This window comes from Chiloscyllium plagiosum, chromosome 12, assembly GCF_004010195.1.
Source record: "Chiloscyllium plagiosum isolate BGI_BamShark_2017 chromosome 12, ASM401019v2, whole genome shotgun sequence".
In the NCBI taxonomy this organism is placed as follows: Eukaryota; Metazoa; Chordata; class Chondrichthyes; order Orectolobiformes; family Hemiscylliidae; genus Chiloscyllium; species Chiloscyllium plagiosum.
In genome coordinates this window covers 54,693,240-54,711,635 of record NC_057721.1, presented here as the reverse complement: position 1 = coordinate 54,711,635, position 18,396 = coordinate 54,693,240, and the positions used below count along the sequence as shown (strand labels likewise).

At 42.0% G+C, this 18,396-nt stretch overlaps 1 protein-coding gene across 1 annotated transcript in view; it reads left to right on the top strand.

Moving 5' to 3' along the window:
- Positions 1-12,103, top strand: part of LOC122555520 (NXPE family member 3-like) — a 55,315-nt gene extending 43,212 nt beyond the window's left edge. The window contains exon 4 of the mRNA XM_043701543.1: positions 11,550-12,103. Within this exon, the coding sequence (XP_043557478.1) occupies positions 11,550-12,103 (554 nt within the window). The remainder of the gene's footprint in view (positions 1-11,549) is intronic.
- Positions 12,104-18,396: the final 6,293 nt, after the last annotated feature.

Below are 18,396 nucleotides of genomic sequence, written 5' to 3'. Positions count from 1 at the left end.
TTGACTGAGTTTTTTTTCATTGAAACACAGGAGTTTGAGGGGCGACCTGATAGAAGATTGTAAGATTGTGAATGGCATGGATAGTTTGGAAATTATGAGGCATTTTCACAGGATGGAGGGGTCAATTACTGGGAGGCACAGTTTCAAGGTGCAGGGGGGATGTTTAAAAGAAATGTATGAGGCAAGTTTTTCACACAAAGTGTTGAGTACCTGCAATGCATTGCAGAGGAGGTGGTGGAAGCAGCCACAACAGCAGCATTTAAGAAACAACTGAACGAATACATGAATAGGAAGGGAATAGAGGGATATGGATCCTGTAAGTGAAGACCGTTTTAGTATGGAAGGCAAAATGTGTCAGTGCAGACTTCGACGGCTGAAAGGCCTGAACTGTGTTGTATAGTTCTTTGTTCTTTGTTATGCCTTGCGTGGTAGCAAAGATCTAATTTCATCTATTCACAAGTAGTTCCAGGGTCCAATTGCTGGTCTTGTGTCTTAATTCCCTGTTGTTATCATAATGATCCAGGTTATTCTGGTGACATACCAAACAATTGTCGACTCAATGTTTCACTTCCTTTCCCACATTAAGTCACCAGCAATTGAATTTGCTCAGTGATTGTTTTCACCCCTGGGTGACCTAGGCATCATGGCATTGATATATTATTTGGTTACAGTTTGGGTTCATATGGATTTAGAAGCAAATGGACTTATTAGTGATGGACAGCATGGTTCCATACCTACCATGTATCCTCAGTTTGTATCTTCTACTTGGAAGATGAAAGTTATGTTTCCTTTCAGATCTGTTTTCAACCATTGTTATTGCCTCGAGCTTGTGTAAAATCTTCAAACTGAGACTGTTGGACAGTGACTGTATTTATTTGTTTGCCTGTTCAGGGGGCTTGACATAGATCTCCCTCTCAGGCACATTGTTTTGCCAATTCAACCACTCTTATGTTCCCAGCAGGGAAGGATTTGTCGTGTGTCTTTACTTTGATAAATCCCATATGCTTATTCCTGGGTTGTTTGAGTAATATGTTTGAAGAGGGTTGTGGGTGGCAGGGGTGTCCTGTCTGCTGACACAAATCCTTTGCTTCCCTCAGTGACAGGAAGTCAGTCAGACTCCTGCATATGTATACCTAGTTCGGAATAGATACCTATCAGTGGGGGATCTTGTCGGGATGACTAAGCACAGATGCTACACTGCTTGCTCGGCAGCTTGAACACTCCTTGCAGCTGTTTGCTTTAAAGTTATTTCTGCCACAGCGTTACCTTGAAACTCAGTTACATACATACCACATCCAGTTTTCCTACTTCTGTCCTTCACTGCAGAGGATTCCCCCAATAAAACACTTTGAGTTTTGTCATTTGACCCGGTTCAGGCTGTTCCCCAGGTTTTCTTTCTTTTTGGTTGGGCACATTAGGTCTCCTGTGATCATCTGCATCCACTACCTGACATTTATGTGGCTTACCACAATGGCTGAGATTATCAGCGAGAAAACTGAGTACTCCAGTGTGTTTAAATTCACCTGATTCCTTTGTTGCTGTTCTGACCTTTTTGGACGTACTTTCCTATTTTGTCTTCTTAATTGCTCCTTTAGAGTCATCGAGTCATAGAGCTGACTACCTGACATTTATGTGGCTTACCACAATGGCTGAGATTATCAGCGAGAAAACTGAGTACTCCAGTGTGTTTAAATTCACCTGATTCCTTTGTTGCTGTTCTGACCAATTGCTCCTTTAGAGTCATCGAGTCATAGAGCTGAACAGCAAGGAAACAGACCCTGCGGTACAAATCGTCCATGCCGACCAGATATCCTGAATTAGTCTACTTCCATTTACCAGCATTTGGCTCATGTCCCTCTAAGCCCTACCTATTTGTACACCCATCCAGATCCCTTTTAAATGTTTAAATGTTAAAACACTTCCTGAGGTTGCTCATTACATTAAAAACACCACCCTCTGTGTGAAAACGTTGCTCCTTAGATCCCTTTTAAATCTTTCCCCTCACACCCCAAACCTATACCTATCTATCCCCCTCATGATTTTATAAATCTCTATACGGTCATCCCTCAGCCTCCAATCCTCCAGGAAGAGTAGCCCCAGTCTATTCAGCATCTCCCTGTAGCTCAAATTCTCCAACCCTGGCAACATCCTTATAAATCTTTTCTAAACCCTTTCAAGTTTCACAACATCCTCCCTATATAAGGGAGACCAGAATTGCATACAGTTTCTATAAGTGGCCTTAGTAATGTCCTGCATAGCTACAACATGACCTCCCAACGTTTATACGCAAGGCACTGACCAATAAAGGAAAGAATACCAAACGCCTTCTTCACTGTTCTATCTACCTGTGACTCTACTTCAAGGAACTATTAACCTGCACTTCAAGGTCTCTTTGTTCAGCAATACTCCCTAGGACCTTACCATTAAGTATATGAGTCCTGCTCTGATTTGCTTTTCCAAAATGCAACACCTCACATTTATCTAAATTAAACTCCATCTGCAACTCCTCAGCCCATCATCCCATCTTATCAATATCCTGTTGTACTTTGAGGTAACCTTCACTGTCCAGTACACCTCCAGTTGAGGTGTCATCTGCAATCTCACTAACCATACCTCCTATGTTCACATCCAAATCATTTATATAAATGACAAAAACCAGTGGACCCAGCACCACAATCCTTATGACACACCACTGGTCACAGGCCTCCAATCTGAAAGCAACCTTCCACCACCACCCTCTGTCTTCAAACTTTGAGCCAGTTCTGTATCCAAATGGCTGGTTCTCCCAGTATTCTGTGTGATCTAACCCGGCTAACCAGTCTACCATGAGGAACCTTGTCAAAAGCCTTACTGATGTCCATATAAATCAAGTCCACTGCTCTGCCCTCATCAATTCTATTTATTACATCTTCAAAAAACTCAATCAAGTTTGTGAGATACAATTTCCCATGCACAAAGCCATGTTGATTATCCCTAACCAGTCCTTGTCTTTCCAAATACATGTAAATTCTGCCTCTTAGGATCCCTCCAACAACTTGCCCACCACCGGTATTAGGCTCACTGGTCTATAGTTCCCTGGCAACTCTTTACTACATTTCTTAAATAGTAACACTACATTAGCCAACCTCTAGTCTTCCAGTACCTCACCTGAGACTACCTCAGCAAGGGGCTCAGCAATTACTTCCCTAGATTCCCACAATGTTCTAGGGTACAACTGATCAACTCTAGGGGATTTATCCACCTTTATGCATTTTAAGACATCCAGCACCACCTCCTCTGTAATGTGGACATTTTTCAAGATCAAGCTTTATGTAAGGATTTGTGACTCGGGTGCCAGTTGTTGTGGTTGTGGGTGTGATCGCCGAGCTGGGAAGTTGATTTGCAAACATTTCATCTCCCAAGCTGATCTGGTCTTTCTGTAAAGCTAGCATAATTTCCGATCATGCTTGTTGAGCTTCGGCTGTTAGCCATGGGGCCACAGTTACCCATAACATCACGATCATTTGCACTGGCTTCTGTTTCTGCTCCCACACTGTTACTATGGAGGATCTATCCTTGGCTCCCTGCGACATTTCATTGACCTGCTGTCCCTCAGTGAAAACATGCATGTGCACATCATTAGTTTACACATATATATTGACTAAACCCATGTTCAGCTCACCAGCACCATTCTCAAATCATTCACAGTTTCTAAATTGTCAGGCTGCTTATTTAACATCCAGTGCTTGAGAAGCAGAAATTTCCTTTAATGAAATATTTGGAAAATTGAAGACATTTCTTTTGGTCAACTATCTGAAACTAAATCTATCATTCATTACCTTGGTGTCTTACTAAACTCTGAGATAAGCTTCCTCCTACATTTCTATGTTGTCATTAACACTGTCTATTTTCACTTCCACAGTAGCTCCTGACTTTGTCCCTGCCTTAGTTCATCTGGTGAAGTAACCCTCATTTATGATGTTGTTACCTCTAGGCTTGACTATTTCAGTGTGTTCCTAACTGGTCTCTCATATATTTGTTTCTTACACTTGAGGCTGCCAACTACTACTGATGACCTTACGCACATCAAGACTATTAACATATCACCCTTTGCGACCACTGACCTACATTAATTGGTGTTTCTGCACTGCATTGATCTTTAACAAAAAGTTCATACTTGTTCTCCGTTCCGTTATGGCATTAGTCCTCTCTATTTTAGTAACTTTCTCTGGTTTCACAACCCTTTATGATATATGACCTCATCAACCAGTGGTCTATTGGGGAAATCCCTGATTTTAAATGCTCCTTTATTAGCAGCTGTGCCTTTACCTGCATGGACACTAAGCCCAGGACTACTTTCTTATAATCCTCAATCTCTATATGTCACTTTCTCCCTTTAAGATGTGCTTAAGACCTTCATCTTTACCAACGTCTTGACCATACGTACTAATATTGTCTTATGAGCATGAATCTTACTTTATAAGCTTTCTCAGAATCATTGAAAGGTGCTACATAAGTATAATTTGTTTCGGAATACTTTAATGTAAACATTTTCGTCTGAGATTGGATTTAATATAGTGGATTATTTTTGCCCCTTAATCCTAGGTAATAGAGAACTACAGGTGCAAGGGCAGCTCCCTTGCCCCTGAGCGAGAAGGTATGGATTTAAGTTCCATTCCAGGATTTCGGGAAAGTTGTATTCACAGTACAGCCAAATACATGGGGCTGAATGTTGCACTTTTTTGTCTTTATACCTGTTTCATCAATCTTCCTGGAGGCCTGGCAAAACTACCACAAGGGCCCTTCCATGAAAATCACTGACCACGATGTCAAGGTGAACTGGCTGAAAGTTACCTATTTTTTGCCTCCTTGTTCTTTGAAATAGATGTGTCACATTGGCAATTGTCCAAACCTCTGACATTTTCCCTGAATCTGGGGATTGTTGGAAGATTAGTGCCAGTGCATCCTCTATCTCTCTGATTACTTCTGTTAATACCCGAGACACAAGTCAGGAGTGTGATGGAATATTCCTCACTTGCCTGCATGGATACAGCTCCAACAACACTCAAGAAGCTTGACACCATCCAGAATAAAGCGGCCCACTTAATTGGCACCACATCCTCCACTCCCTCCAACATCAACAGCCAGTAATAGCAGTGTGTACTATCTACAAGATGCACTGCAGACATTCTTCCCAATTCCTTAGACAGCACCTTCCAAAACCACAGGCACTTCCAACTAGAAAGAAAAGGACAGCAGATACATGGGAACACCACCACCCTCCAAGCCACTCATCATCCTGACTTGGAAATATATCGCCGTTCCTTCAGTGTTGTTTTATCAAATTCTGGGAAATCCCTCCATAAGGGAATTGTGGGTCAACTTACAGCACACAGACTGCAGCTGTTTAAGTTTAGCACAGGTGTTCCTGACCCAAGTTTCTCAATGTCAAACTGAATGCTGAATTCTACCATGTTATGATAAGTGTTCTCTCGGGAGTCTTTTATTCTGAAATCATTTATTAAATCTGCCTCATTACACATTGTTAGATCTGAAATAACCTGATCCCTGGTTGGATCCATGACATTATATTGCAGGAAACTATCCTGAATTCACTCTATGAATTCATCCGTGTGACTACCTTTGCCAACTCAATTTTCCAAACCTACATGCAGACTGTCCTTTTACACACACTCATTATCTCTTGATTTATTCTCTGTCCTACAGAACAGCTGCTGCTACTGCTGCTGCTAGGGAACCAATGGAGTGCTATCACCAGTGTCGTCTTCTCCTCGTTATTTCTTACCTTCCCCTGAATGGCTTCTACAACTTCCAATCCAACAGCATTTCCTGCCATTGTACTTATTTTATCTCATACTAACAAAGTTACCTCACCACCCTTCCCTTCCTGCCTGTCTGTTTCAAAAGTTACATACCCTTGACTATTTAGTTCCCAAATTTATTCTCCCCTCCTGATCTCTCTTCAGAACTATTTATTTTAAAGTCTTCTCTACGTTCCTAGTTATTCAATTCACCAGGACTCAATTTCAATGTTATTACCATCACTGAATCCCCCACCATCAACAGCTTGGTGGCCACAAACTGAATCAGACCAGCCATATAAATAGTATAGCTTCAAAGCCTGTCAGATACTCACATCCTGACTCTCTAATACATGTCCATCATCTACAAGGCACAAGTCAAGAATATTCCACACTGACTAAGTTGAGTGTAGCTCCAACAACACATAGGAAACTCAACTCCCACTACTGTCAACATTCATTCCCTCAACCAATGACACTTGGTGAAAGCAATGTGTACCATTTGTACTCACCAAGGCTTCTCTGACATCATCAACCTCAACTGCCTAGAAAGGCAAAAGCAGAAATTAAATGGAAACATCACAACCTGTATGTTTCCTCCAAGTCAATTACTATGCTGACTGAAATATGTCACCGTTTCTTCAAAGTCTCAGGATCAAAATACTGGAACTTACTTCCTCAAAGCACTGATAGTGTCCCCAATAAAAATCAAAAGAGCCATGGACACTGGAAATCAGAAATAAAAACAGCTCACGGTCACTACCACCTTCTTCAGGGAAAGGAGGGATGGGCAGGAAATGTTGACTTAGTACCACCCACATTCCTGGAACAAGTAAAAATAAACAAAAACATCCTGATCTGAAAAATTCATAGAACATAGAACATTACAGCAGAGTATAGGCCCTTTGGCCCTCGATGTTGCACTGACCTGTAGAACCAATCTGAAGCCCATCTATCCTATGTAATTCCATTCTCGTCCATATGCCTATCCAATGACCATTTAAATGCCCTTAACGTTGGTGAATCTATTGCTGTTGCAAGCAGTGCGTTCCCTACTACTCTCTGAGCAAATAAACTACCTCTAACATGTGTCCTATATCTTTCAGCCCTCAATTTAAAGCTATGTCCTCTCGTGCTAGTCATCGCCGTCTGAGGAAAAAGGCTCTCACTGTCCAACCTATCTAACCCTCTGATTATCTTATATGTCTCAATTAAGTCACCTCCCAACCTTCTTCTTGCTAATGAAAATAGCCTCAAGTCCCTTAGTATTTCTTCAGAAGATCTTCCTTCCATACCAGGCAACATCCTAGTAACTTTCCTCTGAACCCTTTCCAAAACTTCCGCATCCTTCCGATAATGTGGTGACCAGAACTGTGTGCAATACTCCAAATGTGGCCGCACCAGAATTTTGTACAGCTACACTATGATCTCATGGTTCCAAAACTTAATCCCTCTACCAATAAAAGCTAGCACACAGTATGCCTTCTTAACAACCCTATCAACCTGAGTGGCAACTTTCAGGGATCTATGTACCTGGACACTGAGATCTCTCTGCTCATCTACATTATCAAGAATCTTACCATTAGCCCAGTACTCTTTATTCCTGTTGCTCCTTCCAAAGTGAATCACCTCACACTTTTTTGCATTAAACTCCATTTGCCACCTCTCAGCCTAGCTCTGCAGCTTATCTATGTTTCTCTGTAACCTACAACAGCCTTTGTCACTATCCACAGTTCTACCAACCTTAGTGTCATCCGCAAATTTCCTATACCATCCTTCTATGCCTTCTTCGAGGTCATTTATATAAATTACAAACAACAGTGGACCCAAAACAGATCCCCACTAGTAACTGAACTCCAGGATGAATATTTCCCATCTACCAACACTCTCTGTCTTCGTTCAGCTGGCCAATTTCTGATCCAAACTGCTAAATCACCCTCAATCCCACGCCTCCATATTTTGTGCAATAGTCTACCGTGGGAAACCTTATCAAACGCCTTACTGAAATCCATATACACCACACCAATCGCTTTGACCTTGTCCACGCGTTTGGTCACCTTCTCAAATAACTCAATAAGGTTTGTGAGGCATGACATACCCTTCACAAAACCGTGTTGACTATCCCTAATCAACTTATTCATCTCGAGATGATTGTAAGTCCTATCTCTCATACCTCTATCCAACACTTCACCCACAACCAAAGTAAGGCTCACTGGTCTATAGTTACCAGATATGTCTCTACTCCCCATCTTGAACAAGGAAACAACATTTGCTATACTCAAGTCTTCTAGCACTATTCCTGTTAACAATGATGACATGAAAAACAAAGCCAAAGGCTCGGTAATCTCCTTCCTGGCTTCCCAGAGAATCCTAGGATAAATCCCATCTGGCCCAGGGGACTCATCTATTTTTACACTTTCTAGAATTGCTAACACCTCCCATCTAGTCTAGTAGTCTGTATCTCAGTATTCTCCTCAACCTTATTGTCTTTTTCTAGTATGAATACTGACCAAAAGTATTCATTTAGCGCTTCCCCTGTCTCCTCGGACTCAATGCACACCTTCCCACTACTTTGTTTGATTGGCCCTAATCTTACTCTAATCATTCTTTTGTTCCTGATAAAGTTATAGAAAACCTTAGAGTTGTCCTTGATCCTATCCACCAAGGCCTTTCATGTCCCCTCCTGGCTCTTCTCAGCTCTCTTTTTTGGTCTTTCCTGGATAACGTGAAACTCTCAAGCTCCCTAACTGAGCCATCACATCTCATCCTAACATAATTTGGAGATGCCGGTGTTGGACTGGGGTGTACAAAGTTAAAAATCTATAACCTGATTTTTAACTTTGTACATCCTAACATAAGCCTTCTTCTTCCTCTTGACAAATGATTCAACTTCCTTAGTAAACTACAGCTCCCGCGCTCAACAACTTCTTCTCTGCCTGACCAGTTCATAGTTATCAAGGACATGCAATAGCTGGTCTTTGAATAAGCTCCACATTTCAATGTGCCCATCCCCTGCAGTTTCCTTCCCTATCCTATGCATCCTAAATTTTGCCTAATCGCATCAGAATTGCCTTTCCCCAGCTATAACTTTTGCTCTGCGGTATATATCTATCCCTTTCCATCATGAAAGTAAACATAACCGACTTGTGGTGACTATCACCAAAGTGCTCACCTACCTCCAAATCAAACACCTGGCTGGGTTCATTACCCAGTACCAAATTAAATGTAGCTTCGCCTCTTGTTGGCCTGTCTACACACTGTGTCAGGAAACCCTTCTGCACACATTGGACAAAATCTGACCCATCTAAAGTATTGAACTATAGTATTCCAGTCAATATTTGGAAACTTAAAGGTTCCCATAACAACTACCCTGTCACTCTTGCTACTATCAAGGATCATCTTTGCTATCCTATCCTCTGCAACTATTTGGAGGCCTGTAGAAAACTCCCAGCAGGGTAACCTCTCCTTTCTTGTTTCTAACCTTAGCCCATACTACCTCAGGAGAAAGTGAGGACTGCAGATGCTGGAGATGGGAGCTGAAAAATGTGTTGCTGGAAAAGCGCAGCAGGTCAGGAATCCTGAAGAAGGGCTTGTGCCCGAAACTTCGATTCTCCTGCTCCTTGGATGCTGCCTGACCTGCTGTGCTTTTCCAGCAACACATTTTTCAGCCCATACTTCCTCAGTAGAGGAGTCCTCAAACATCCTTTCTGTAACTGTAATACAGTCCTTGACTAACAGTGCCACACCACCCCCTCTTTTACCATTTTCTCTGTTCTTACTGAAACATCTAAATCCTGGCACCTGCAATAACCATTCCTGTCCTCACTCTACCTTCTCTCCGGTCTCTGAAATGCCCACAACATCGAAATCCCAAGTATCAACCCATGCTGCAAGTTCACCCACCTTACTCCGGATGCTCCTGGCATTTGTGGGCAGCACGGTGGCACAGTGGTTAGCACTGCTGCCTCACAGCGCCAGAGACCCGGGTTCAATTCCCGCCTCAGGCGACTGACTGTGTGGAGTTTGCACGTTCTGCGTGGGTTTCCTCCAGGGGCTCCGGTTTCCTCCCACAGTCCAAAGATGTGCAGCTCAGGTGAATTGGCCATGCTAAATTGCCTGTAGTGTTAGGTAAGTGGTAAATGTAGGGGTATGGGTGGGTTGCGCTTCGGCGGGTTGGTGTGGACTTGTTGGGCCGAAGGGCCTGTTTCCACTCTGTAATGTAATGTAATGTAAAATGAAGTAGACAGACTTCAAACCAAATTCTTGCCTGCTGGTACTTTCTTTCGATCTTGAAATCTTCGTTCTGACTTCACTAAAACTGCAGGGGATGGGCACAATTGAAATGTGGAGCTTATTCAAGGACCAGGTGATGCTGTTTCACACTGAAACATTCGGACAATGTCAAATCATTTTGGTGTTGAGTCAATTGGATAGTTGAATGTTATAAAATTCCATCCATGTATTCTGAGAACACTTTTGGTTCTTTAGTAAACATCCAATTTGTTAGCAGCAATACACCTGTCAGTCTACTCTCACAATTTCTCTGGGTTGGCCTCCTCACTGCTTCTCATTCAATTTCTCCCAGGTTCCATCCCGTTGCTCCAGCTAATGTTCCAATAGCAGGCCATGAGTTAGTTCTCTTTAGCCTATGCGTTTTGACCAGCAATGATTTTTCTTCTATCTCACTGTGCATTACCTCCCCTCCCAGTTCAGGTTTCAAGTTACTCTTATTTATGCGAAGCTCTTGGGCCACTATCTCCTTTCCCCATCCAACACTGTCCTCTTCCTGACTGGGAACAGAGAAAGCTTTCAGAGAAACATTGAAAAAATGTCAGAAGTCACACGACACCAGGATATAGTCCAACAGGTTTATTTGACTTCACCTGATGAAGGAGCAGCATTCCGAAAGCCTGTGATTTCAAATAAATTTGACTATAAGCTGGCCTCATGTGACTTCTGACTTTGTCCACCCCAATCCAACATCGGCACATCCACATCATTGAAAAAAAAGCACAAGTAGGCCACAGCCCTTTGATCCTTCTCCACCGTTCATTATAATCATGGCTGATTATCCAACTCAAGAACCAGCCTCTGCTTTTCGCTCCATTCCCTTTGATCCCTTTACCATCAAGGGCTATAACTAACAGCTTGTTGAAATCAAATGATGATTTGGACTTAATCACTTTCTGTGGCAGCGAATTCACCAGGTGAAGAAATGTTTCCTCATTTCAGTCCTGAATGATTTACCCTGTGTCCTTAGACTGCGATCCCTGGTTCTGGACTCCTCTGTTATCAGGAACATGCTTCATGCATCTACCCTATCTAGTCCTCCTAGAATATTGGAGGTTTCATTGAGATCCCCACTCATTCTTCTGAACTCCAGTGAACACAATCCAAACTGATTCAATGTCTCTTCATACATCAGTCTGGCCATCTCAGGAATCAGTCTGGGAAAGCTTTGCAGCATTCCCTCTGTAGCACGACCAGCCTTCCTAAGATAAGGAGACCAGAACTGCAGAAAAGCACAGCCTATTAATGGAAAACGAAAGTTAAAACATAAAAGGAAACCACAGAGAGAAATAAATGTGTTTTCTGTGTTTACTGCAAGGTGTCTGTGTATGATTTATGTCCTACTCAACAATCACAAAAATCTGTGGCCTTGTTATGAGTTTTGCTGTTGAAAATAATGTTTTCTTCCAGTAGAAATATTGTGGTTTAGCATCTTAAATCTATTGTCTTCTATTTTAGATCTCAAGAGATTGGAACTTGGCAATCCTATCAAGGTGGGTCCTCATCTTGCTGTGAACTTGGAGAACAACATTGTGGTAGAATATCGCCCTCATGGCCCTCCGATCCAATTCAGTACCATTGCAAGTCAGCACCTACAACTCATTTCAAATAAACTGGATGAGATTAAAGGAGGGAAAAACACAGTTATAGCCATTACCTTAGTGGCCCATTTCACTCCTTTTCCTGTTGAAGTTTATATTCGAAGAATACAGAATGTCAGGAGGTCAATTCTCCAGTTACTCAACAGGAGTCCGGATACACTGGTTGTAATAAAGACGGCCAATGTCCGGGAAAACCCCCCACAGATCGTTGCCTATTACAGTGACTGGTACGCTTTTCAGATTGATTCAGTGATGAGGAAGATGTTCACAGGCATCAACATGGTATTTGTAGATACCTGGGAGATGACAATAGCACATTACCTTCCTCACAATATACATTCTGGGAGAATTATTATAAAAAATGAAATAGATGTGTTTCTTTCATATGTGTGCCCTTCTATACAAAGATAAACACTGTTTCACAATGTTTACCCCTCTTTAGAGATGGGTTAATGTCACCTGACATGATGCACTGAGAAAGCAGCAAAGAAACCTCCATTACAGCTGGGAATGTGAGTTCTGTCAAGGAATTGGCCTCCACATTCCTGGTGGAATGGAGAGACTTTAAGGTCTGCACGATGTCCTCTGTATTCTCCAGAAGCCTTGACAGTGCCAGAAGGCCAGTACGCCAAGTCTCTCAGTGAGTATGCTCACCAATGCTCCTATAAGAGTTCTTTCCAACAGAACCCGTCTGTGACCTACCCCAACAGTGAGCTGATTCACTTGAAGCTCCCTCCCCTTGGTTTGCTTGGTGTCAACTCCTGCTCAGCAGCTCACCCTGTACTGATCCCGATTCTGTTGAATCTCCCAGTTATGGTCAGTCCCACAGATCAAGCCATAGTGCCTCAACATCCCTTGTGTGGTTTATTGTCTCTCTCTTTTTATTTACCTATGGGACATGGGCGTCATTGTGAAGCCCAGCATTTATTGCCATCTTGAGTTGCCCTTGAGATGGTGGTGGTGAGCTGCCTTCTCAAACTGCTGCAGTCCATGTACTGGAAGTAGACCCACAATGATGCTAGGGAGCGATTTCCATGAATTTTACAAACCAGCACTGAAGGGATGGCGATATATTTCCAAGTCTGGATAGGAAGGGTTTGGAGGGGAACATGTAGGTGTTGATGTTTCTATGTATTTGCTGCCTTTTCCTTCCAAATGATTGTGTTTGGGAGTTTGGAAGGTGCTGTCTAAAGATCTTTAAACAAATTTTATCATTAGGTGAATTTCCACAGTGCACCTTATAATGCACACATCCAGAACTGAGTGTTGGTGGTGGAGGGAATGAATATTTGTGAATGTGGTTTCAAGCAGGTGGGATGCTTTGTGATGAGTGGTGTTACTTCTTGAGTGTTGTTGGAACTACAGGTAGATGGAAAGTATTCCATCCTATTGCTGACTTGTACCTTGTAGATGACAGACAGGGCTTTGGGGTTTCAGGAGGTGAGTTACTTGCTGTAGAATTCCTTGGTTCTGAACTGCTCTTGTACCCTTAGGGTTAGGTGTTAATAGTAGAGTATTGTAATGCGAGTAGTATTTGAACATCAAAGTGTGGTTAGGTTATCTCTTATTGGAGATCACCTGGCATTTGTGTGGTATGAATGTTATTTGCAACTTGCCAGTCCAAGTGTGGCTATCATCTAAGTTTTGTTGCACTTGAACATGGACTGCTTCAGCAAATGGTACTGAACATTGTTCAATTATCAGTGAACATTATTCCTTCTGACCTTATGGAAGAGGGAAGGTCATTTATGAAGAGGCTGAAGATAGCTGGGCCTCGGTGAGGAACCCCTGTAGAGATATCCTGGAGCTGAGATGACTGACCTCCAACAACCACAACTATCTTCCTGTGTGTCAGGTATGACTGCAACCATTAGTGCGTTTGCCCCCTGATACCCTTTGCTTCCAGTTTTGCTTGGGTTCCTTGATGCCTCACTTTGTTGAATGTGACCTTCATGTTAAGGGCTGTCACTCCCACCTCACCTCTAGAATTCAGCTCTTTTATCCATGCTCGACCCTAGGCTGTAATGAGGTCAGGAGCTGAATGGTCATGGTGGAGTCCAAACTAAGCTTCAGTGAGCAGGTTATTGCTGAGGAAAGTGGGGCTTAATAGCTCTGCTGGTGACACATTCTGTCACTTTGCTGATGATTGAGAGTAGATTGATTTCTCCTTCATTCTGTGCATAGGACACACTTGGGCAATTTTCCACACTGTTGGCCAGTAACGTAGCTGTATTGGAATGGCATAGCTGATTCGAACTATTCCTCTTCCCCCGGTTGTGCTGGGACTGGGTTGTTGGTGTTATTTTTGTTTCTGAAAGTGTAAATGAGAAGGGAGGCTTGAAGCTGGATGCCATTGTCTGTAGGACAGCATTCCTATGATGCTGAACACCATCTCCTTCATCGAACTGAGATAATAAAGTTGTACCTAATTCCACTGATTCTTTGCTGCTCCCTACTGCTTGTGAGTGGTCCTGCAGGAAAGGGAAGCATGTGAATGGCTGTATTGCACTGTGTTTACGAGTTATACTTGCCACTGCTGTATTGCTGGAGGTATGTGGAGATGATCCTCGATACCTGCTCCCACTCATTTCAGAGGCATTCCATGAGGGTACGGGACCTCCCGGAAAACATGGTCTCTATCTCCTGCCCACCTCCATGAGCACAGACTCTAGCACAGAACCCTCTCTGTGCCCTAGTTCTCAATTTCCTTTTTTGCAGAGACCACACTGGTATTCAGCAGCATCCTCCTGTATGTAATTCCAGCTTTCTTTGAGAGAGAGGGATTGCCTTTCAGAGCTGGAGGTAACTGTAACATTTGCTGGTCTTACTTGCTGTTAAACCCATGTTGTGTGTGTGTGCAGCCAGCCAGAAGCTGGGCTATGTCCAGAAATAATTTGAACATGGATGCAGCCCATTGCCTCCGCTATACTGGAAAAACACATTCCTATAAATCTTTATCCAATTGACTTTTGTAACTATCTCAAATAAATATGAATTTAAACACAGATACCAATTGTCTTTTTAATATCGGCACTAATCAACCAGGGAGGTTAATAGCATATTGATTTGAACGTTCCTTCACAGGGGTGAAGGCACTTTCTCATTCAGTAATTTCAGCATTTTCCAAGGGACAGTTCCCCAACCTTGAGGAGTCCACAGACTGTTCATTTTGGGTGTGTGAGGCTGCAGCTCCTCGTTCAGGGTCACAGGCAGTTTCTCCTCAAATTGAACCTGCACTTCAGCCCCATGCTCCAGTTCTGTGGTCACCTGACATGGAGAGGGAAGAGCAACTTGGAGAACTTCCTGTTGGGTCTCTGCCCAAGATAGTCATTAATAGATTCAGGCAGCAGGCCATGGTGCAGGGCATTCCACGAGGCTGCCAACCTCTATTCCATGGTTATGTCCATGTCCAGCTGGTTTTGAAGATGGAGCACACAATGCCCACTATTACATTTAAGGCCTTCCACAACTGCTGATATCACAGGGGCTGGAATGAAGAATCAGTCTGAAAGACCAAACTTTCATTTAAATTAGTAAGTCCCTTAGGGGTTTAAGTCTTTCATTCTAGATCTCCTTTAACAACTGACCATTGTCCATCTGATTTAATCTGCTTTAATTTGGCTGAATATGTTTCATGGATTTTTGATAATATTATAAGAAATTTTGCTGCAGCATTAATCCATTATATATGATGCTGCAATCTAAAATAATTGATTATCAAGAAACCGATTTGTATTTTGTTTTATAATTCACTGTCTGGTTTAGGATACATTTATCAGAGGAGTATTTCTTGCACTTAAATGCATTTTACTTTGTTCAAATAATTCATTCTTTTTCATAACATACTGTTGTTGTTATCTGTAATAAAATTACTGTTTTGTTTATATTGGCTTTAATAGACTTTATTTTCATGCAGAAGATTCCCATTTGGAATCTACCTTTGTAACAACAGTTAAAGTTCAGCCTGTATACATTGAAAGTGGCTTAGTCTTCTATGCAATGTCAATATGGATAGATAGAATATCAGAAGGCATTCTGATAGTTTTCTGACCAATATGTTATTTTGGATCTTATATTCTCCAACAACATTTAGTTTACTAGTAAACTTATCGCAGAGATGTTGGAGTATTTTGTGTCTTTCTTCACAGTAGATAACACAAAGAAATTATTGGAATTGGGAAGTTTTAATGTATCTGTGAAACTTGAAAGATTAATATAAGAAAAGATAAAGTATTGGAGAAATAAACTGGATGAAAAGCTGACAAATTCTTTGGGACTGATGAGCCTATACCTGAATATTTCAAAAGTAATAGCACAAAGACTGGATGCACAATGTTTTCTGTCAATGATATCTGACTGCTCCCTTTCCTACAGCAAAACTTGAAGCAGCAAATTAATACTTTTAAATTACAAACATTGGTATATTCCCAGCCTTAATAACTAATCATCTATTCTTCAATCATACATTATTGAGATACACAAGTTATTGATTCCTGTTTCTGTCTGCTTACTAATTATACCATATTGGTTAGTATATATGTGTTGTTGTTAGTTTATGTAATTACACAATTTGAAAAATGGTTTGCTCAGCATAATGTGAGTACAAAATGGCATCTTGACTTTGTGTTCAGTAGTGACCTAAAAAAGGTTAAGTCAAACTGAAATCTTAACTGAAAGGTTAAGTCAAACTGAAGTCCAGCCCTACTTACAGGGTAAAGGTGGCTCGGGGATGGATAGGTAGGTGAATGATTGGGTAAGTCTAGAGGTGGGTGGGCAGGTGATAAGATGAATGAATGGATACTTCGTTGGTTCTAGAGTTCATAGCTGATTGTTCTTCACATTATCAGGGAGATGGGGTGGAACATCTTGAAAAGTGTGAGGTAATGCATTTAAAATACAATACAACACAAAAACGTACAGGAACAGGCCCTTCAGCCCACCAGGCCTGCACCAATTCCTGTTTCTTATTAAGATCTGCTACTTTTTGCCATGTATGATATCTATCCCTCTGTTTACCTCCCATTCATTTGTCTGTCAAGGAATGCCTTAAATGTTGCCCATGTGCCTGCTTCCACCAATTCCACTGGTAGTGTGTCCGAGGCAACCACCACACCCTGTGAAAAATTTTCCCTGCATTTCTTCCCTAAGCTTTTCCCTACTCACCTTTAACCTGTGCACTCTTGTAGTTGACCTTTCCAACCTGGAAAAATCCTCTGATATTCACTCTATCTATGATGCTCATAATTTTTGACACCTCTATCAAGTCGCCCCTCAGCCTCCGTCTTTCCAGTGAAAACGATCCTAGTTTATCCAACCTTTCCTCATAACTAAAACCCTCCAGACTAGGCAACATTCAGGTAAACTTTCTCTATATCCTCTCAAAAGTACCCACATCCTCCTGGTGGTATGGTGACTAGAATTGTATACAATATTCCAAATGTGCCCTATCTACAGTTTGGTACAGCTGGAACATAATTTGCCAACTTTTTATTTGATGCTGCTGCTGATGGAGGCAAGAGTGCTTTCTGCTTCTTGACCACTTTATCCACTTGGGATCGTGGACCTGTACACTCAGATCTCTCTGTATGTCAATGCTCCTAAGGATTCTGCCATTTCTTGTATAACTCACACATGAATTTGGTTTTCCAAAATGCATCACCTCGTATTTGTCCAGATTAACCTCCATTTGCCACCTTTCTCCCAAAATCTGCAATCTATTTATATCCTGCTGTATGCTTTGACAATTTTCCTCACTATCGGCAATTCTGCCAATTTTGGTGTTATTTGCAAACTTACATTTTCCTCCCAATAATTTATATTTATTACAAACAACAAAAGGCCACTGATCCCTGAAGAACAGCACTAGTTATTTATCTCCATTCCAAAAAGCACCCTTCCCCGATACTGTCTATCTTCAATGACCAAGACAGTTTTGTCTCCATCTCACCAGTTCACCCTGGATCCCATGAGATGTTATTTTTTGTACCAGCTTGACATAAGGTACTTTATCAAATGCTTCACTAAAGTCCATGTCGACAACATCTACTGCCCTTCCCTCATCAATCATTCTTGTCACTTCCTCAAAAACTCAATCAACCTTCCCTGCGCAACCGCACATTGCCTATCACTAACAAGTCCATTCACCACCAAATGTGAAGAGTTCCTGTGTCTCAGTATCTTCTCCAACAACTTCCCCACCACTGACATCAGGCTCACTGGCCTGTAATTACCTTGCTTACTTCTGTTTCTCTTTTTAAACAAAAGAACACTGACCATTCTGCTGTCCTCTGGAACCATGCCTGAGGCCTAAGAGGATACAGAGATATCTGTCAAGGCCCCAACTACTACCGCCCTTACCTCCCACAGTATCCTGGGATAGATCCCATCTGGCCGTAGGGACTTATCTACCTTAATATTCACCAATATTTCGTCCTTCATTATGTTGACCTGCATGGGAGTATTACAAACCTTTCATTAGCATCAACATCCCTTCTGCCCCCCTCTGTGGTGACTATCGATGTAAAGCACTTAACCAAAGATATTTTATAGCTTCTTTTAGCCCTCCTAAGTCCCCATTTGAGCTCTCCCTACTCTCTCTACATTCTTCAAGGACTTTGTCTGTTTATAGTTGCCTCGGCCTTAGGTATGCTTCCTTTTTTTTCACTAAACTGATAATTTCCCGTCATCCAAGATTACTAAATCTT